Here is a 21,383-nt window from a genome sequence, read left to right as displayed (position 1 = left end):
AATTGAATGCGCGGGCACGCCTGCCGACACCGGTGAAATGCACCGAAGGTTCACTTAACTTTGGTCACATGACATGGGGATTTTGAACGATGTTTCGAAGCAGTGGTCACATGACATGGGGATTTTGAACCGCGTTTCGAAGCAGTGTTTCGAAACACTTGTGCTTCGAAGCCTCGACACTGATTCGAGACATCGGTTTCGAAAGTCACACCCTTAACTGTCTGTATAAATCGTCTTGTAAGTAAACTACCAGTGCTTTTTCAAAGTTCTCAATGTCTCGTTTTAAATGTCAGGGCCCTCGGAAGTCTACCAATGAAGTGTGGAGATACATTGAGCCTCGTAAATGGTGTAAAACAGTGATTTATTTGCATGGCTAGCCCGATGCTGAAGCACCACCATTGAAAAAGCTGTTGGTAGCATCGGCTAACTAGCGCCAGATTTTGGAGTGCAGGGGACAAGCCGAGATGGGCTATGAGACATATGTTCACACTCGGTATCATGTTTCAACAGACTTTAGGTCTATCACACCGGAATTCTCCTTTAATGTGGGTCAGGCTAGTCAATTTCTGCAGTGCAATACAATGTTGAAAAAAAAAAATCATGCCCCAAATACTGGATTTATATATGATCTCCAAGGAATTTCTTGAATTTTAGAGCAATTTTGACACTCAAAAAACTACATATATTTTTGTAAGAATAGGCCCACTAGTTTGTGGCACTGCTGGCAGACAAACAAACAAACAAACAGACAAACTGAACCTGAAACAACCTTGGCGGAAGTAACCAGCTCAAGCGAAGACTACAGGGGGGATTCCAAGTAGGCCACGTGGTTTACTGACAAACCTGGGTAACTCGGTGACCTTGTTTTGCAAGGAGAATTAAGCCATTGGAGGTTTACCGCTGTGTGCATGGTTCCTAACTTAAGCTGGTTGTGGTTAGGCATACTAGGCACTAAAACAGTCTTGGAGATTATTTAAGACTCACCTACACTTCATTGCAAAAAGTCAATTAAATCAAAATGACCAAAAGCCATAACAAGGACATCCTACATTTTCAAAATGAGAATGGCTGATAAGCACTTTAAGCTAGCACTTTGTTTTTTAAAATGGCAGACCAAAAAGCTTTAGTTCCATACACCACTTTTTTTCAGTCATGCCAATAAAACACTCTCTCCACACCATGACAAGAAGCGAGTCCAGTAGTCATTCCTTATCTTTCCTCCTCTGTTCTTCAAGCCAGCCCCTCCTTCTCTTTAAACAGATTTCACACTGATTAGTGAGGGGGGAGAAACCATGTGGAAGTCACATGAATCCCGACGATGAGGCGTAAACAACTGGGAGGAAACCTGAGGAGCGCTGCACTGCCTCACAAACGCTCAACCACGGTCAGGGACGAGGCTCGCCACTTCTAAAACAAGGGGTGCACCCCCCTTTCCCTCCTCCTCTTCCTCCTCCTTCCCCCTTCCTCCTGCCCCCCTCCTTGGAACGCGCCATGAACTCTACTACCCAGCCTCCCTCCATCGCAGACAAAGATGTGGCGGTGGGCTACGTGCTGGTCCCCCTCTTCCTCGTCACCATCATCGGAATTGTGACAGCAGTGGTAAGGTGGCTTGGCTATAGCTAACAAAGCTGTACGGAGAGAGCTTGCTGTATGTTTGCGTCAGGAATCGTGAATGCTCACTAGAGTGTAGACGGGGCATTGAACTTATAGTTTTTACTATAAGGAGGGACTTTTGTGTGTGTGTGTGTGTGTGTGTGTGTGTGTGGCAGTGGTGTGGCAGTCAGGGACTTGAATGAAGAATGCAGAATCACATGATGGGAATGTCTCAAACAAGTTAGCCTGTAATGAGGCGCACAGACAAGGATTCATTTTTTGTAGTTTGCAGCAGGAAGTCTGGCTTGAAGAGTAAATTAAATGTTATGCTTTTATGCTGAAATGTGCTCAAAATCATTTCTTAAACAGCAGACAAGGTTTTGTGAACTAGGTGCATTGACCAGTCCAACGTTCCAGAAATATTCTGTCCTGAAGTCGGTCAGTCTCAGGCTCTATCCTAACCAATCCAAAACTGAGAGTGGGCTTTAGGCAGGACATGCCCATTCAGGATGCCAGTCAAAACCAATCATGGTGATTGTTGGTGCGAAGGGTGGAATTGCCAAAGTTTGAATATCTCACCAACCCAGTTGACTAGTATGGCTGATTTTGTAGCTTTAAAGTTTAAATTGTAATATTTTGTAAAGCCATAACAAGTTTCAAGAAAACATGTCAGCAATACACAATAATACCATATTGAATTTATGACAAATACATAGACAAATATAGACAAAGTTTGGTGTTGGTTGTTATACAGTGAGTCTAAGAAAGCCATAGATAAGTCCTGTATCCTTGTTTGTTATTTGTTGTATTTACAATACCATTGAGCTGGTATTTATACAACAGAGAAATGTAAAGTGACTTCTGCTTTGATTGCAGGTGCTCTACATACGGAGGAAGCGAAGGTGAATTTCTTCATGCCCATTCAACCGTCACCGTAGTTCAGTTTTGTTGTTGCAATGACACACCGCAGATGTAGACTGGATGTTATACTTATAAAGTGCTTTGTTTGTCCCTGTTGAAGGCTCGACCGGCTTCGACACCAGCTGCTCCCAGTTTACACATATGACCCCTCAGAAGAGGTGAACGAAGCCGAACAAGAAATGCTCTGGAGGGAGGAGGACACTAAGGTGGGTGACTCCAATTTGACATGAAATTGATATTGTCCAAAACAGCTTAACACTGCCTTAACTGATGGTTGCTAACACGGTCGCTGAAACACATACTGTGCCTATACAAATGATTCACCCCCCTTGGATGTTTCCCCTTTTACTGCGTTTCTAAATGGTTAAAGTTTCTAAATGGTTAAAGTTTCTAAATTAATCTTGATCAATTTAATTTGGCATTTTTTACAATCATTTACAAAAATCCCCTCTTTAATGTCAAATTGAAAGCAGATTTCTACAAAGTAATGTTAATTAATTAAAAATATATAACACAAAATATGCAATTGCATAAATATTCACCCCCTTCAAGTCAGCATTGAGTAGATGCACCTTTGGCCACCATGAAAGCATGGAGTCTGCATAGATAGGTCTCAATTGCTTGCACATCTGGATACTGCAGTTTTACTCCATTTTTCTTTGCAAAGCTGCTCAAGCCAGGTTGGAAGGGGATCAGGTGCGAACAGCCGTTTTTAAGTCCAGCCACGGATTGAGGTCTGGGCTTTGACTCGACCACTCCAGAACACTCACCTTGTGGTCTATAAACCATTTTTGTGTAGTTTTCGCTGTAGGTTTCAGCCCATTGGGCCTCATTCACCAATATCTTCCTAAGAATTTTCTTAACTGTGTTCTTAAGAAGGTCCTACAAAAACTCTTAGGCAGATTCACAAAGCTGTTCTTAAACCTCAGAATCGTTCGCAGTTTTGTTCCTATCATGCTGAATCCCATTTCTTTTTAAGTTGTCAGGGCGTGCCAATTGTTCTTAATTAGCATAGGTAAACGCCCTGTCAATCCCCATAAAAAAGCATGATATTGCAGGGCCGTGTGCAGAAATTGAGGCTGAAGCCACAACTTTCATTTGTACCGAATATTATACACTACATACCGTATATGAAAGTGAAAGCACTGCTGAAGTGTTATTTGTTGTGTTCATTTATTTATTCTAAAATACATTAATGCTTTGAAAAATAGTGGAATTTGTTTTATTTATTTTATTTAAAAAATAATATTTTTATTCAAAAATATCCTAAATGATAAAATATATAGATGTCATTTAAATTATATTATATTTTACACCTGCAGATATGATGAAAATGCAATAACCATTTTTTTTGCACAAACAAGTCAGTTCTCAAATGTTCGTAAGAGTGCTCTTGAGTGTTCGTAGATTTTGTTCTTACCTGAGAACAAGAAAATATTGGTGAATACCATAATTTTCGTAAAAACTGCGTAAGTAGGTTTTAAGAACAAATTTCTTTGAACGGTTGGTGAATGAGGCCCATTGTCTTGTTGGAGTGTAAATCTTCTCCCAAGTCATAGGTCTCTTGCAGACTGAATCAGACTGTCCTCCAGGATTTCCATATATTTTGCTGAATTAATTTGAAATTTTTTGCTTTTACAAGGCCTTCAGGGCCTGCTGTCGAGAAATATCCCAACAGCATGATGCTTCCACCACCATGCTTCAGAATAGGGATGGTGCGTTTTTGGTGATGTGCAGTGTTTAGTGTCTGCCAAAAATAGCGCCTAGCCTATTAGCTGGTTTGATTAGCATTGAGCTCAATGAGCATAAAAATAAAACCATGCCAATCTCTAGGTATGGTGAAGGGTATGTGATATTGTGGGGCTATTTTAATTCAAAAGGCCAAGGGAACTTTATCAGGATGCATAGTATCCTGGATCCATGAAATAACTGTCCTTTAAAAATAAAAATCTGCCTGCCTCTGGAAATTTAACATAGGGGTGCCAATACTTATGACCCCTGTATTTTAAGGAAGAACATTTATTTATTTATGATACATTATTCATTCACAAAGAAAATGGTGTCCTTAAAGGCTGGATATTTCCTCATTGTTTTACTTAAGGCATTAAGATCAATTTCCAAAAGATGATTTTATATTCCTCTTTTTAGTCAACTTTAGCTGAGGTGCCAATAATTCTGGAGGGTACTGTATTTATTGTGTATAGTTATTAAAACATGCACCAATGAAGCAGTCTTTTGCTGATCTCTCATTTCCACATATTTTCCCCAAATATCTCCCCCCTAACCAGATTATTCACTGTAGGAACATAGTCAACATAGTCTTCAAAGCAATGCACAACTTCATAAAAGGGTCTGAATTGTGAATTCAAAACCATTATCAAAACCTTGATCAGCTTGATGGACAAAACCCCTGTGTTGTTGAAGTGTAGCACTCTGCAGTTTTTATGTGGAATTGTATATTGATTCATATTGCGCTGCATGGCAGGACAGAATGTGTCTGTCTGGAGACATCCTATTGGGTCAATCTGGACTTTCTTTTCAAGAGCCGTAATGTTCAATGCAGCACAATAGGTATATTATAACTATCAAACCTTAAAGTTGCTAGGCAACAAGATCATTTAGAAGTTTCTCGTTGATGGATTAGATCCACACAGTGAGTGCCCTTTTGCTGTTTAGGAGAGCGAGAGCCTCGATGTGGTGATTATAGATGGACTATAGTAGTGATTGCTGTGCAAGGATGTGTCCTGAGAATTCCTAGTTGATGAAAGCACTGTTTGTGAAAGCACTGTTTATTTTGCAAATGGTCTGGGCAATCGATGTGGTTTTTGCATGTAATCACTCATTTGAAATGGAGTCTTGTACAACAAGTTTGCGATTTGCCGTTGTCAGAGAGCATGGAAAAAGCAATTTTCTATGCTTGCAACAAGTGGCAGTGTGGTACTTTTCTTGTCAGTGTAGTCATTTCAGTGCAGTCTTCTATGCAAATTGATACTTCATGAACATTACATTTATAAAGTGATTTGTTCTATTTCTTTACACACTGTTACTTTTTAATGTGTATGCCCTAAATGTTATGAGGCTAACCTTTTTACTGGAGGTTACCTTTTACACTGAGGACCTTATCATGTGTGTATATATATATATATATATAATGTTTCATTCCATCAATGTCTGCTGTAGAGAACCCAAAGACAATGACATTCTATGAAGATGACAGGCAGACATATCTTGAGTACATAGTTGTAGTCGGAGTGTCAAATTTGTCCTATGTCCTTTCCTAACTACTTTTCAGGTTCCTTCCGCCAGCACCAGAAGACTCTAACCTCCGTGTCATTTTCAACTCCTTCTGTGTGCTCAGGTGGTGCAGAGCTGGGTGAGAAGCTACCAGCAAGAGCGCCCTCTGTTGATGAAAGAAGCTCAAGGATGAAGAGGGGGAGGGCATCCATTGAAAGCATTTCAGCTGCGCATTGTGGACGACACACACTCTGGTGTCCACCATCAGGGAGGATCCCAGGTATCTTCTGAGGGGCAGGGTTGTTGCACTGCGGGCATCTTGCCTGACCACCACCCTGTGTCTTTCTTAACCCCACAAAGTCCTCATCTCATCACATCACCTCTCATTTTCTCACTTCATTTAAATCGAGTCTCATCTCAGGACTCAAATAACCACTGGTGGCACGCATCACTGTATATAGTTACAACTTTCTGTTCGTGGTACATTTGCTGTGTTGGTTGCATTTATTGTATTTTATTTGTGTTATGTTTGTTTGTTACAAGTTTATTTATGGAATGTTTTTATCTTGTGTTAATGTGTTGCTGACTACTGAAACCTGAGGAATACCTTTTTAAGCATAGGCGTGGTTAGGTAGTTTACACTGATGAAAATTATAACATAACTATATAAAGACGCACCTTAATATATCCCTCGTCAGGCACAGTGTGTGCGACAGGACTTCTCTGCCAATGTGAGGTGAAGTGTCAGAAGTGAAATGAAGTGTCCTTCTGAATGCAATCAGATAACAGACATTCATTCCCACATGAGAATTTCTCGATGTTGGCTGGTATTGAAGCCAGAAGTCATAAATATTTTTTCTGGGACTATTTTTTGACAAGATCTAGTGGCCTTGAAGGAGACTGAGAGGGGAGGTGACACTGGGTTGGATTTAGCCCTAATGTGGCGGGCCAGGGCAAGATCAGAATCAGCAGGTGTGGTCAAGTGAGGTACCACCTGGAGAGAAAGGGTCCCGTGTCCCTGAAGGACTTTATTTGTGTGTGTTTTTTTTTTTTTTTTTCCTTCCTTTTTTGGCCCTACTGTCCTTCCGTGTCTCTATTGACCGTGACCCATGTTTGAGTGCTGTGCTTTGCTGTGACTAGCTCTGGAGGAATGTCCTGCTGAGGGCCATCTCATTTAGAGCCTCATAAGGATGGATGTAGCCTCCGCTTTGTGGCATACCAGTGGGCTGAGTGGGCCCAGCAATCAGGAAATGTCTTTCTGCAAGGAACCAAGAACAGAATAACAAAATCATCATAATTAAGTGACTCACCTTGTTCAAAAGCATTCTTCAGCTTTTCTCCCCAAAGTGAACATGATTGCTATGCTTATTTATGAAAGGAAAAAATGACTATATGTGTAGTTCTTTTGGCTGCCATGGTGGTCAGATGCTAAAAAGACTTGCACCAAAAAAGACATCCATGTGCAAGTGTCCGCATAAGACACACCATGAACGTTGCTAAAAGAGAGCTTAAGCTATTTAAGGCTACTGCTGAACTTCTCTCATACTGGATACTTCTGCTGAGTGAACATGAAGGCTCATCTCAGCTTTGCACTGCAGTCCCCGTGACATCCACAAGAGGGCCTGGATGCACAGGAGCCATGCAAAAAAAAAAAAAAAAAACGCAGCCTTTGATTGTAACTGGTTTTGCTTTAGATGTATTGTGATGAATCTGCAAATGAAACTGTGTAAGATGCACCTAACTGTTTACAGAGTTATGGGTCTAAAGCTCTAGCAAGCAATAAGGACATTTGAGCTAAACTGTATTTATGTTCTAAGATGCAATAGTTGACTTAATTTGATTGTTCTAAAAGAAAAGGTAATGACTCACCATGTATCTGGTCCTTAAACCATACACATATGTCTGAATTACTTTGGCACATTTTGTGAAACATTTAATTTTTTTAAAAACCTTTTTTGTAAATCACATTATAATTTGTCTGTAGCCGAGTATGATGTTGTAGTGGTTTACCCATCTTGCATGAGGAGGTCAGTCATTTTTCATAGCCCATATTGTGTAGAATGCATTAATTTAGGCAGGTGGTAGCAAGTTGCTATATGATATTTTGGATAAGTGAACCTCTTCATTGGCTTCAATGTACTAGCAGTTTTTTTAGTTTATGGAGTCCTTACACCAAACAACTTGGACAAGATCTGGGAAAGATTCTTGAAAGATTGGAGTGTTTTGAGTAAAGCTTGAAGTTTAAGTTAAAAGACTACAATCTTTCAAGAATCTTTCCCAAATCTTGTCAAAGTTATTTGGTGTAAGGTGGCCATTAGGTAATACCATACCACTTTGATATTAACAAATGACACATTTTCTTCCTTTTTCATACAATTTCAACAATGTCAACAAGAATTGTGCCAAAGTAATTGAAAGACTGTGAGATGCATTGTTGCAATACAACCTAATGCTCGTCATGCCAATGCAATACAACTCACAACTGCAGCAGATCAAGCATGACTGCCCATATCCAAAATATCTTGATTCGGTGAATCCAGGCCCTTTGCAGCACGTGACACTTGAATTTTTATATGAGTAGTAATGTATGTAAAAATAAATAAAATATCAATTGTTTTTAAAAGAAGTCTTTAAGTATTTTTGTTTCTTGAAATTTCAATCTGTCTTTCATTTGAAGGTCTGTCTGTGTGTAGGCCACAATTTATGTGCAAATAAATAAAGTATTAACACTGACCAGCAACAAGACAAAAGAACAGGGCCAGTAAAAGCAATTAAAAACTTTTGACTTTATTACCATTTTGGAATACAAACTTGCAGGCCACAATAAAAAATACAGTTTATACAATGAAAAGACTGATCCCAAACAGTTTTTTGTGCAGGTGTACTGTATGCATGGATGAAGTCGGTGCACAAGGACAGCTCATTTAAATGGCGAGTCTACGGCCACAGTACCGCTTGAACTTAAGACGGTTGGTGCCGACCAGAGTGGGACAATTTTCAAAATCGAGACCATGGCCTGTTGTCACTACACTTTTTAAAACCATTAATGCATGATCCAAACAAAAAAAATGTGTTTCAGTGCACCATAGTATCTAATTATAAAACTAAACACAAAACTGCTAAACTACCACAATCTGTGAACATATTTAGCCAAGACGAACAAAAATAATTTGTTTTACAGACATGATGCAGTCATTTACGGTGTGTATAATTCCCACGAACAAATCTTGAAAAGCTGATAGTGCTTGTGCACACTTTGTTTCTTTTTTTCCTTTTTGTAAAAAAGCTTAGCATCTTAAGTCCAAAATTGTTAGACAAAAATACTGAACTAAAAACACCATAATACAGACATTGTACTTTAAACATCGCACACTCCTCACCAAGGCTGTTCTGAGACCAGCTGAAACTAACATGGTATAAGTAAGTAAGCTGTTGTCAAGTTGAGGTATGAGTTTCCAGACCAGCGCCAGAGAGCACTAGGCCCGATTGCAGTATTCCGGGTTTTTAAGTCCGAGTTTGTAGCAGCATAAGTTCTGTGGAGAGATCACTGGACTGTGATCCGTTTCCCTGACACGGAGAAGAAAAACCTTTCCAGAAGCACTACAAAAAAATATACCAAGCCTTATTTTTTAAACCAGAGAGCAGGCAAGACATTTCACAATCGTGAGATACAGCCCCAAAAAATGCTGCCTTCCTGTGGAAAAACCAGAACATCCACTTGTACACCGTGGCCAACTCTAAAGAGGATGTCTACAGCGGGTAAGGATTTGAAAGATATGGAATGGTCCACCATCACACCTAGTCGAAAAACCATGAAACGAAGAACTACTCAAGAACAGTCAAGTCAAAAGAAATGAGAAACAAACAGCTTGTCAAAGTGACAAGAGGGTCATGTGGATGGACATGAAGCACCTCAGCCCTTGTGCCAAGATGCAGACTTGATAACTAACGATGGTCTTGCTGAGCGCTTGTATGTCTGTATGCATGTGTCTGTCTGTCTATGTTTTGTAATTATGTGAGAGACGTACCATAGCGTAGGGCTGTATTAAAGTGATGAAAAACGTCACACTATACACAGTAAGGGCGACAATGCGACTCACAGAAGCTATACAAAGGTCAGTGGCACTAAGGCCTATAACAAGCTTGGTGGGGGGGGGGGGGGGGGGGGGTGTCACTATGGCGACTCATGAACAGACAGCCACTAGTTGTCAAAACATGTCCACAACAACGCATATAGGGCCTCACAGCAATCTCTAAAAGCGTTCTCAAGTGCAGGCGAGACAGGGTCTACCTTTACGACGTATGATTGTGTTTATGAAAATTATTATGTTTAATTGGCTGGAAAGGGGACAGAATTGACAGCTGGGTGTTAAAACAGTGGTCAGGGGTTATAAAAGGTTGCACTGAGAATGCGGCAAAAAAACCAAAACACTACAATTTGCGCAAAAACGTTGCTCTTCCACCAAGAAGGAAAAGTGATGGTGAATATTACTTTTGAATAACTACACAAGCACATGAACACACCAAATGAAAAACAAAGTAGGTAAAGTCACCTTTGTCCAGTATAAAATGACATTAATAGTTCACACATCCAACCAACCAGCTCAGATTCAGATACTTGTATAGAAGGATTACAGAAAAAAAAAAAAAAAAAATGCAGAAAGCAGAAAAGCAAGTCCTGCGATCTGTTGCTTCTAAAAACTGTCAAATACAGAGTATATTATAACAGTAATCATTTTCAGCCTAAAAGACTCAGAACATGACCTTTACCTGGTGCGCAGACATTACCATTTGACATAAGATGCTAAACCAGAGTGAACAGGACTCCCATATACAAATATACACATACATACAAGCCGTGATATATGTATGATATACATAGTGTGTCTTCCAGTGGTGTTGCAGAGGAAACGTTAAATGCATGAGTTCTGTGCGACTCCCCCCCCCGTTGGAGCCCGCGTGAGTAAGAGTGGACAGAGGTTAATGGCAGGAGCGAGGTTAGGGTGGCTCTGGGGTAAAAGTGTTTCAGTCCAGATCTGGCTGGCAGGAAGCCGTCATATTGAATTATGAGGTAGCGCAAGTTGCACGGTTACTGTTCTTCTTCTTCCTCCTCTTCCTCCTCAGAGGATTCCTTTGAGGGCTCTTCCTCCTTCTCCTGGACAAAAAAAAAAAAAAAACCAACCCGCTTAGAATAATTAGTTTCATTCATCGGAAGCCAAGTATATGACTAACAGGCTTGTGTCTCTGCAACTAGAAACTACTATTAAAAACAATGTTTCCTGTGATCTGCAGGCTTAATGGATCCCACGAGTCAAAGTAGTAGTGAGTCAGGCTGAGCTGTCGCAGACACCTCCCACCACCTAACAGCCCGCCCACCCACCCACTCACTCTTCCTCCCCCCAACACCCACACCACCCAATGACCAGTGCGCCCACCAGCCTGCCTCACGTTTGCCTCCGCCCCCACTGGGTCTGCTGCCTTTCATTCATAAAATCCAGTGGCTGGTTCCGTGGGTAACAAGGGGTCATTCCACTTGGTGACTAAAGCGGGCCTTGGCACGGCCCCCAGACAGCTGGACACGAGGAGGAGCTGCTGCTGCTGCTGCTGCTGTGTGCTCTCCTCGTTCAAAAAGGAGTGGAAACGTGCGGGAGGGCAGCACCAGCGCACACACACATCGTTTTCCCCCCCCAGTGAGTACACAGAACGAGATCCTGCCCCAGGGTTCACCATGAGACATTACATTTAAGCTGAGCAGCAGATATACAGTGGTAGGAAATCGGTTCATCCAGTTCATTAATTACTGAACTAAGTACTACTGAAATCAGTAGTTAAGTACTTAAAATAGGGCTGACCGTATTCAAGATGTTTTCAGTGCTACCACAGCCAAACAAATACATAATATCAGTGAATTAGTTGGAATATGAGCAACACTTTACTAATTGAGCAACACTCTACTAATTGAGCATGTGCAAAGCTAAGGCTCTGCTCTGGATTGAATGACCTGGAAGCTGGAAGGGGAAACAGGAAATGGAGAGCTTCACCAGGGTGACTCAGTCTGGCAGAGCACCCTGTGGCCGTGACTCAAGGCCCAGGGATTTCAATGGGCACTTTCTGAATGGGTTTAAACATGTGAGGAGGCAGAGGAGATGGGGGGGGGGGGGGGTATTCAGTTTCATGCTACAGGAATGTGTTGAAAAGGAAAGCTTGTGATGACTAAACAGTGAGTCTTCAAGGAAAGGGGTGGTGGTGGTGGGTGTGTGTGTGTGTGTGTGTGTGTGTAAAGGTTGTAGTGGAGTTTTATGCTTTCTAAAATGACTTCACAACACACACGAAGAAGAGATTAAATCGTCAAGGCCTCTTCTAACAAACACAACCCATCTGTCAACATTCACTCAATGATTAATCACACTGCTGAAGCTGCTACATGCACACTGATGCTCCTCAACCACTGCTTCTTGCTACTAAACATTGGACATTACAGCACCAGCTTCCCATGAAAATAAAGGAAGCACACATTACTTTTGTAGTGTAAGGTACCCTCTATGCTACGTTACTATTTGCTTACCAATTACATGAGTACAGTTCCAGCTTTCTAAAAATCAATGTGCGATACGTCTCGGTCACCAAATTACTAATGAGCTGCTAAATAATATCTATGTTACTGTACTATATATGTGCAAAAGAAAGGGGCTGGAGTGGCAAAGGGGCTTCATGAAATCCCTCGCCTGATAAGCAGCCAAATGCAAATGTTTTCAGGCATTGCCATGGGCAACAGCCCTCTACACACAAACACACCTTCGGGCACTAAACTGCTCTGCAGTACGGGTGGCTTGTTTAACAGGTGGTTCAATGAAAGGGATGTGCATGCAACTGTGATATGATTAATGTAAAAAGAAATGCTGGGAGAGAAGGAGTGGAGGGGAAAGTTCAGCCCTTACCGCCTTCTTGGGTCGTCCTCTGCGTTTCGTCCCTGCAGATTCTGGTGCCGTGGCTTTCTGTGAGAGCAAAAAAAAGAAAGAAAAAAAAGAGTGCAGGGGGAATTAGGTCCACTGTCAAATGCAGTTTCTCAAAGCAGACACTAGAGGGAGCTGGTATTTATATTTGCGGGCAGATGGCCTGAGGGCATTGAGTTCATCGGCTTTTATCTTGGAAAGGACAGGAACTGTTCGCGGGGCACTCCAGTTCGCCGGCCACCTGGTCTGGGGTTCAGAGACAGCTGGTGGGACCGGGCGCGCTCGACCACCGGCATCAGCCAACAGACCCTCACTTACACACATACAAACAGACACACACACACACTGCACTACTACAATATAGTATACAGGACATATTGCTACAGAAGTGTGGGTGTGAGTGGGTGAGTTGAATGGGGGGAGGAGGGGGTCAGCTGTTGTCATGACAACAGTAGATGGAAAAGAATGAGTGGTGGGGAGCGAGAGGGGAGGAGCGCATGTGGAGTGGTGGGGGCTGTCAACTTGGAAACAGTCTAACTGGCTGTGCACCTGCAGCACAAAACACACACACACACACACCACACACGAATGCACACACGAATGCACACACTCTGCAGGCAGGAAACTCAAGGGCAGGAAGATAGGGAGAATAAACCAGCATCTGAGCATTTCAGTTTCATCTGAAGAGCTGTCGGTGAGGCAAGCTCAGACAAAAGGATACACGAGTGCAATTTCTAAGACAGCTTTGGGGAAATAGACTATATGACAGTTAACCCACAAATTACTGCAGGACATCCTTTTAAGAACCAGTGTGAAGGGGGGGGGGGGGGGGGGGGGAAGCTAATGAAAAGAAAAAAGAAAAGAAAAAAGAAAAACTTTTGTACCTAAAGTGTACTGTTCTACATACATTTCAGAGCTCCAATTCAGAATAAAATAAAAATAATAGAACATGAATTGCCTGCAGCATTACATGCATCACCTGCAGCCATCAACTCCAGTTAGCTCTGCTAATGTGACCTGTATTTAACCGGGTTCTGCTGGATCAAAATACCTGGGCTTAATTGGATGTCTGAAAGGTGGCTGCTAAGCCTGTATTACAGAAACCAACTCAACCCAGCCCTGTGTGCACATGATGTCCTTAGACAGACTGGCGGCTTGGACTTACTTTGCCCTTGGCGGCAGTGGCAGTGGAGGTCTTGTTCTTGCTGCCCTTTGGTCTTCCTCTGGGCCTCTTTGGGGTCGGAGACCCACTAGGCTCCTGGAGAGACAGAAAAGAGGAGGATGGTTGGCAATGAGGATGACCAACCTCAAATCGAAACCCAAATCCCCATTGTGAAACCACATGTGACCAACGCACCATGTCATGCTGCAAAAAGGTGTGGATTTCCGCAAACACACAGAGTGTGTTTGTGTGTGTTGTGTACGTGTGTATGTGTGTGTGCTTTAATCCCACAGGGTGTGACGTGGTCTGAATATTTCAGTGAGACCGGCAGTGTCTTCTTCCCCCATCTACATGACATGTGGGCTCAGACGGACACCCTCTGGCCACCCGCTGTCTTCCATGTAACGGAAAATGCAGAGGTAACCATGGCACAGCTTGGGTTAGGCCACAGAAGTGGATCTCATTATTGCACACCATGCACGATGAGTAATAAGACAGAACAGATCGATCTAGACACTGATGCTGATGGCAGTGGTTGCATTCTTAGTTGACGCGGTGTTAAAATCCAGGCTGAGGTGTGAATAATCTGAGGCTTCCCAAAACTGCATCCAGGTTAATGTCCTTCCAGGACAGTAATGCAATAATCTATGCAGTGCTGAACTTAAGAATATTTTTTGTTTCAACATTATACATTTGTGACACAAAAACTCATCAGCAGGACAAATTCATTTTACATGAAGTCTTGTGAACAAGAGTAGAATTTTATAACTTAACAATTTAGCACTTAAAAGACTCAACACTTGACTGACACATCTTGCAGGCTTTATAAAATAAAAGGATCTGAGCCAGTATTCTTCAGCCAGGCCCCAGAGTCAAACATGGGTCACAATATGCAGTTTCTTTGGCAGACAACTTTGTTGCAACACAAAGAAAGCACTGTTCAAGGTCAGCGCAACTGACACCCGTTGCTACTTTAAGACCAACAGGTGGTACATAGTCATGGGTTGCCAAGTTCCATTAAGTGTATCAAGCACTTTGTAAGGGGGGCCGAGGCCAAGCGGAGACCAGAAATTGAGACGGGGCCGGTGCACACAAAAAAAAAAATCTATGAGCACAAAAAATGACATTAACTGCATGTTACCCAGCATGGTGGAGACCAACTAACAGACAGCAGGGTATGAGCTTGTAGAGGGGGGAGGGGGGACAAAAGGAGGTAGAAGGGGAAGCACTGGCCACCCATGTTGATACAGTAGGCATGTAGTGGAGCGAGCGAGCAGTGAGCACATGGTTGGACAAAGAGACCGAGCATGCTGGGAGAGTGGGTGCTTGTGAAGGTGCTGGGGCGGAGACTCCAGTTTGGCAAGGCAGTTTATAAAAGCGTGGCATGTGCAAACATGACTTATAAGGGCTTTCAGTTGATGAATGGAGTGTGTGGGGGGGGGGGGGGGGAAGAGAGAGAGAGAGAGAGAGAGAGAGGGGGAAGAGAGAGAGAGAGAGAGAGAGAGAGAGAGAGAGAGAGAGAGAGAGAGAGAGAGAGAGAGAGAGAGAGAGAGAGACTTTGCATTTCCGTTTGAAAGAATGTACACAGAGCTTTGGGACAAACGGATATCTTCTTCTTGTTTTGCAGAACTGTGCCTGTTAGACTTTTCAAAGATACTGGATTATAAACTACACCAATAGTGAGCCACTTCCCCAACTGCCCAGTGTTACAAGGGCTTGTGGTGTATAAGCGTTTACAAAGAAATTATTAATTCAAGTTAAACAATGGATCCAAATATATTTGAAGGTAGACCAGGCTTTCGTGCCTTCTCTGTCTAATTAAAGTGAACAGCATTAAGTCATGCAACCCAACACCAGCATTAACCTCTGTTAGTGACAGTCACGGCCCAGCCACAGAGTAAGCCCCACTGACTGACTGACCAATTCTTATGCAACACAGAGAGAGACACTCGTGGCGGGTTAGTGTTGGTTTGAACGGTTCAGGTTGCATGCCACTGTCAACCTGCCGAGTAGGATGGTCATTGAAAATAAGCAGAGGGAGGATGGATGGGTGGGTGGATGCATGCAAGTGGGATGGGGGATGGAGGACAGGAGGTCCAATATTAGCACACACACACTTCCAAAAAAGACAATTGTACTTATGTATAGAATGCATGACACATAAAGGTACAACGCTGAATTTGTCTATATTGAAAAAAAAAAAAACCTCATGGGCAATTGCATAGGAGAATAGTAGGCTACCCAATAGTAAAATAGTCAGGCCTGAGTTTTAAGTAACTGTTAGTCTGACATGACAAACTGAATAAGAGAATTCGTACATGACTATTTGTACATTAGGAACCATCTGATGATGACTTAATAGCTAATAGCATCCTGGCCTACTAAGCACAATGAGTTGTAACGACAAAATGCAAAATGGGTACAGTTGTCAAGATGATGGTGAATGATTATCTATTTTAATAGCAACTATGCAAAATGCGGTAGCCTAATCAATTCTCACTCAAGATGCTACACACCTGTGGGTGTTTTCTTGGTCTTCCACGTCCTCTCTTCTCAGCTCCATCCTTCTCCTTCGGCGACACGGTATCCTTTGCAGAGTCACTCATCGTGTTGTATTATAAAACTACGAAAAAAAGGTAAACATTTGCTTCATACGTCGCAATGTGTTACATGCAAAAGCAGTGAGCACTAGCAGAGTGCACTAACCAAAGCAAACAAAACAGCTACTGTTTTGACGATCACATGGTTTACCCCAACTATTCCAGCGACAAATGCCTCACACTAGTATATAAGCTAGACGCAATGAAACATACACGTCATGCAGAAATGAAATGTATAGGCTGCCGTAGCCTACGGTTTACTCATTCAAGTAGCCTATAAGCCGAGCGGCTGCACTTAAATAGCCTTGGCGTAAATAGCTGTCGCTGCTGAAGACGGGGTTAGTCAAGAACTGATGTCAGGTGAGCCATGTAGCTACCGGCTTTCTCAATGTTGACAATATAGTTAAGGACCACGGCCCCGACAAAACGACATATGAAACACTAATTGACACTTCCGTGCAAAAGCGTTGCAATATTTCATTAGGATACATACGAATACAATCGCCGATAAAAACAAAGGTTAAGTCGACCCTACCTTAACGCACAGCAAAAATCCTCGCTGGTGAGCTAGCTACAGCAATGCTTGGAAATCAGTTGCTACGGATGCCCCGCAGTTCCAGCGAGGACCGGAATACGCAATCGAAAACACAGTACAAGCACAATACGCACAAACACCAAGCGAAGATTCTTGCCCCTTTAAATTCGTGCCGGGGTAGCTCAATACGCGCACTGTTTCCGCTACTTTTAAGTAAGAACACGAAACTAACTGCTAAATAATGAGATGTTGCTTTCCTTAACACGTTTGTGCAACAATGTTGCGATAGCTTTGGTAATTCCACGCAAAATGGAAACAAAGATAATCATTTGTTTAAAGAAAAGCAAGGTCGTCTTAGACAACGATTGATGCATAAATAGGCCTATGTCGAATTCTCCAATATGTCATTGCAAAAAAGTATACCTTACAATATCTATCATATCTAAATTAGCCAGTAGCCTATTTCTGATCAGATTTAAACGAAAAGGCGCCAGCGCTTTACCCGGGTAGGTCTTGACCTAATGCTCACGTCTTTGGGACTGAAAATATAAGAAGGCTACACAACCCAGCCCTTTAAATCCTTTTGCATTGGGAGGGGAAATAAAGGAGAGAGGATCACAGAAAGTAGGAAATACATAAATTACCAAATAAATTTACCCGGTCCAGGAGTCAGTCCAAATTGTGCTAAAAATAGAGCACTGTGTCCTCCGAATGAAAGAAAAAAGGCGGCTGCCTAAGGGAGTTCTAGGGCAATTTAAGAGGGGTTCCTCACGGGAAATAGAACAACGGTGGGCGGAGATATGATAAGTAGGCAGGTCTTTCTGATATTTCCTTACCGTGTTTTCATTTCCCCGCCAAATTCTCCGGTGCTCTAACGTGTAAATACACAGCCCGTGGTAGCCTACACCAATGGACTACCGTGTGTACACATTCTGCAGTGTTCGGTAATGTTTGAGTTGGACTCATCTGGGTAGCTTAATACGGCTCACCTGTGCTCTATTTAGAATTAACCTAAATTCTCCCTAATGCTAAAGATGTGTTAGACCTACTAAATTATTTACCAGAAATGGTCAAATAAAACATAAAAACATTTTTTGTGCAAGTTTGTGCAAGTCACAAATTCATCTATTAAAGTTGTACCCCGGCGTTCATAGCTTAGATCAGGCATGGCTGTAATTGGTTTTAAATATAGGCTACTGTAGGCTAACCATGTTTCTATTCTGCAGACAAAGAAATGCATAGACTAGATATCTTTAAGGGCGATCAATGCCCAGAGAGCTAGGTGTCAGTGTAAATTTACACGTCAATTCAGCACAGTGGGGAAGATATTGGGGAGAAACTTGGGAATATGTCACACCTCTGGAGCATTCTTCTAAGTGTGATGGTTATCAGCCTTGCAAGACAACTGAGGTAGGCCTACCCCCAATACATACTTTGTAAAGTTAATAAACAAAAATAATTCGTTTGTAGGCCTACTGCAATCACAATTTTGCAAACCTGTATCAAAAACCTGCATGAACTTTACATCATCTAACACTGTTTCAATCTATTTCAAACACTGAAGTTTTTGTAACCATATTTCCTACCTAGTGCAGCACTTTTTCAGTGTTACCACAGTGGTCTTCGGAGATTCTGCCCTGCCCTAAAACCTCCCTCTGCTTATATCTACAACGGCTCTCCATTCCAGAAGTCTCATTCCCTGAGTCACTCACAAACACTGACACATCAGGGTTCCAGGGGTTTGTGAGTAGGAGACAAGAGGAAGGAGACGAAAAAAGAGATAGATTACTTGTGTTGAAATGTAAAGGAATGAAACAAACTGAGTCTAAGAAAAGTTCAACTAATTCAGGAAAAACTGGTATTTGGGGTTTTGTTCAACATATTTGAAAGTAACCTACGTGCTGATTTTGCCTTGCCTATGTTATTTTTCATTGTAGAATTGTACAGAAAACATGTGTTACTTTATAAACTTTCAATTTTGAATCACCCCAAAACACAAGTAAATAAGTACGTTTGCATAACCTTAATCTGTTTCATATAATTCATAATTATAATTCAAACCATTAATTTAATTAAACCATATATTTAATTATTTGACAATTATATACATTATATACGCATATAATTATATTAACAACTTCACCTCCTTTCATTTGGGTTGCATTATTTTGGCACCTATACCGTAGACAAATATATTTATTCAACCGCTAACTTGTTGGTGTGGCAGATGAGTGTGTAACTCTCTTGTGGGCTGATTCAGAGAGAGAGAGAGAAAGAGAGAGAGAGACCACAGCATGAATGAAGAGCCGCACACTTTTTTCTCAATGAGTCCAATGTTCTGCCCAGCATGTGCTCACATGGTAAGCCAGTGCTTCTCTCTTTCTCTCTGCTCCTCACTCCCCCTCTCTCTTTTACTCCACAGACTTACTTCCTTTCTCTCTGCTCCTCACTCCCCCTCTCTCTCTTACTCCACAGACTTACTTCCTTTCTCTCTCTTTGCTTCCCCATCCCCCAACTTGCCATATTCCTTCCTCTGTGTGGAATTCAGTCTGCTTACTGACGTCTATGGAATGTCACCTCGAACTGTATAGGAAACAAATAATTCAGTATAACAAATAAACAACACAACAACAATAAAAAAAAAAAAAACACCAACATGTTACATTTATATAGCACTTTATGTAAACACGCAAAGTGTTTTACAGTTAAGATTAAAAAAAAATCAGAAAAAAAAAATGCTAGATGAAGGTAAGTTATTCCCAGAAAACCAATTCCAAAAATGTGGAGTATTATCCACCCCTTATCACCTGTTAATAAATAAATTGCCCATATTCCAGAAGCACTTAATGAAAGCATTTTCTTAGAAAGACAGTGACAGCAAAAGACAGCAAACCAAGCTCCCTTTAGTCCGTATAGATATCTGTCTGCAGCAGCGTTTGGGGTGTGGGAATCCCATTAAACTTTGGGGTGGTCTTGGCCCACTGTGGCATGAGAACGCCCACTCCACCCCCACCACCCCTCTTCCTCCAACCCCACAACCCCCCCACACCCTCCCTCAGACTTTCTTTTCCTCCCCCCTTCCCTCTCTCTCTCTCTACACTCATCCACCTTTGCTGTTCCTCCAACACTTTTCCTCAACCCACTCCGCCTGTCCATTTTTAGGCCATTTGCTAACCGCAGCGCTTTGCCGCCAAACCAACTAACAGATGTTGGTCAAAAACATCCTATTCCTGCACCATGCCTGGGTTTCCCCCTTCCCTGTGAGTAGTATCTGGCTCTGGCTGCTGGAAGTGGAAATGAGTCATACACACACACACACACACACACACACATAGCCTGGGAGAGAGAGAGAGAGGGAAGGACAGAAGGAGAGAGAGAGGGAGGGAGGGAGAGAGAGAGGGAGGGAGGGAGAGAGAGAGCTGCCAGACAGGCATAGCTAGAAAAGAAGGAAGGGCGATCAGAGCCACACTTGAGGAGGAGGACGGGGGCGGAACACTGTCCTTTTTTCCTCCTTTCTCTTCCCTTTTTTTCCCTTCAGGGGGCGGATGGTGAGGAGGGCCTGGTGGATCAGGGGACAGGGACAGGCCTACCATTTTTTCGGAGCTGATTCACCGTACTCGCACATGACTCCTCTCTGACTCACACAAACAGGAAGTGGCGTGTGTGTGTGTGTGTGTGTGCATGGAAGGTGCAACAAACGGAGCCGTGTGTGAGCCCTCACTTGGCCGAGAGGCATCACTAGTGCAATAACAATCCTGCTGCTTGGATGTGTGGGACCAACACCAGTGTCCACATCAGCTCAGGTCATCTGATACATGTGTTCCCATCCGTGATGCTCCTATAGGGACTTTGAATAAGGATGTGGTGAGCTTGGCCCAAAAACAAACAAACAAATGCTCTCAAAATGCATTTACAACATTCTTAATTAAAAAAAAAGGTAGCTGAGCTAATACTCTCATTAATTTTCATAACCCAGACAAAAGTTGGTGAAATAATGCCATTTCATAGTTGATTATGCATTTTGTACATAAAATGGTTTGATATTACAGGTCTGCTGAAGTGAATGCAGTGTTGACTGTCCTTATCATGTCTATGGTAGTATGTTTTTTCATGCAGCCATTCTTATATCTGCTTTAGTTATTTTATCACTTTCTATGCTGTAAGCAATGGTCAACACTTTATTAGAATGTGAACACTCTCTGGGCTGTTGGGTAATTCTTTGGTGGACATGAGAGTAATAAAACATTAAGTAGATGACAGTTAAGACAATGGATGAACAAGGCCTACATTGCACACACACACCCTGGTCAGTAACAAGCATATCTGAACGTATACCAAAATTGCAGTTGCTATCTACGCTACAACGCAATTGTGGATTCCTGTTT

General features: G+C 42.2%; 2 protein-coding genes across 8 annotated transcripts; one reads left to right on the top strand and one right to left on the bottom strand.

Moving 5' to 3' along the window:
- The first annotated feature begins 503 nt into the window (after nt 1-503).
- Nucleotides 504-6,620, top strand: smim29 (small integral membrane protein 29). The gene is given in 4 exon segments (XM_042097689.1): nt 504-1,599; nt 2,470-2,495; nt 2,615-2,720; nt 5,873-6,620. Coding segments are annotated over 4 exon segments (495 nt in total). The 5' UTR covers nt 504-1,305; the 3' UTR covers nt 5,942-6,620.
- Nucleotides 6,621-8,514: 1,894 nt separating this feature from the next.
- hmga1a (high mobility group AT-hook 1a) lies at nt 8,515-20,811 on the bottom strand. 7 transcript variants are annotated; one of them, XM_042097693.1, is made up of 7 exons: nt 20,720-20,811; nt 19,480-19,581; nt 18,585-18,715; nt 16,380-16,486; nt 13,867-13,959; nt 12,687-12,743; nt 8,515-10,903 (listed from the first exon to the last, which is right to left on the bottom strand). In XM_042097693.1, the coding sequence occupies exons 4-7, from the start codon at nt 16,467-16,469 to the stop codon at nt 10,838-10,840; spliced, it is 306 nt and encodes a 101-aa protein (XP_041953627.1). In that variant the 5' UTR covers nt 16,470-16,486; nt 18,585-18,715; nt 19,480-19,581; nt 20,720-20,811; the 3' UTR covers nt 8,515-10,837. The 7 variants fall into 7 exon arrangements, with proteins under 7 accessions (XP_041953627.1, XP_041953629.1, XP_041953631.1 ...); XM_042097695.1 differs by lacking the exons at nt 18,585-18,715; nt 19,480-19,581; nt 20,720-20,811 and adding an exon at nt 17,835-17,982; XM_042097697.1 differs by lacking the exons at nt 18,585-18,715; nt 19,480-19,581; nt 20,720-20,811 and adding an exon at nt 17,643-17,794 and having other exon boundaries at nt 13,863-13,959.
- Between the last annotated feature and the right edge of the window lie 572 nt (nt 20,812-21,383).

Source organism: Alosa sapidissima, chromosome 7, assembly GCF_018492685.1.
Source record: "Alosa sapidissima isolate fAloSap1 chromosome 7, fAloSap1.pri, whole genome shotgun sequence".
NCBI classification, from domain to species: Eukaryota; Metazoa; Chordata; class Actinopteri; order Clupeiformes; family Clupeidae; genus Alosa; species Alosa sapidissima.
Note: the sequence above shows the minus strand (reverse complement) of the source record. Positions and strands in the feature narration are given on the sequence as shown.

Coding starts and splice junctions, on each gene's coding strand:
- hmga1a (XM_042097693.1), bottom strand. CDS start 16,469: ATGAGTGACTCTGCAAAGGATACCGTGTCGCCGAAGGAGAAGGATGGA. Junction 13,960..16,379: donor GACCAAGAAAACACCCACAG/GTGTGTAGCATC, acceptor CTGTCTCTCCAG/GAGCCTAGTGGGTCTCCGAC. Junction 12,744..13,866: donor CCACTGCCGCCAAGGGCAAA/GTAAGTCCAAGC, acceptor TTGCTCTCACAG/AAAGCCACGGCACCAGAATC.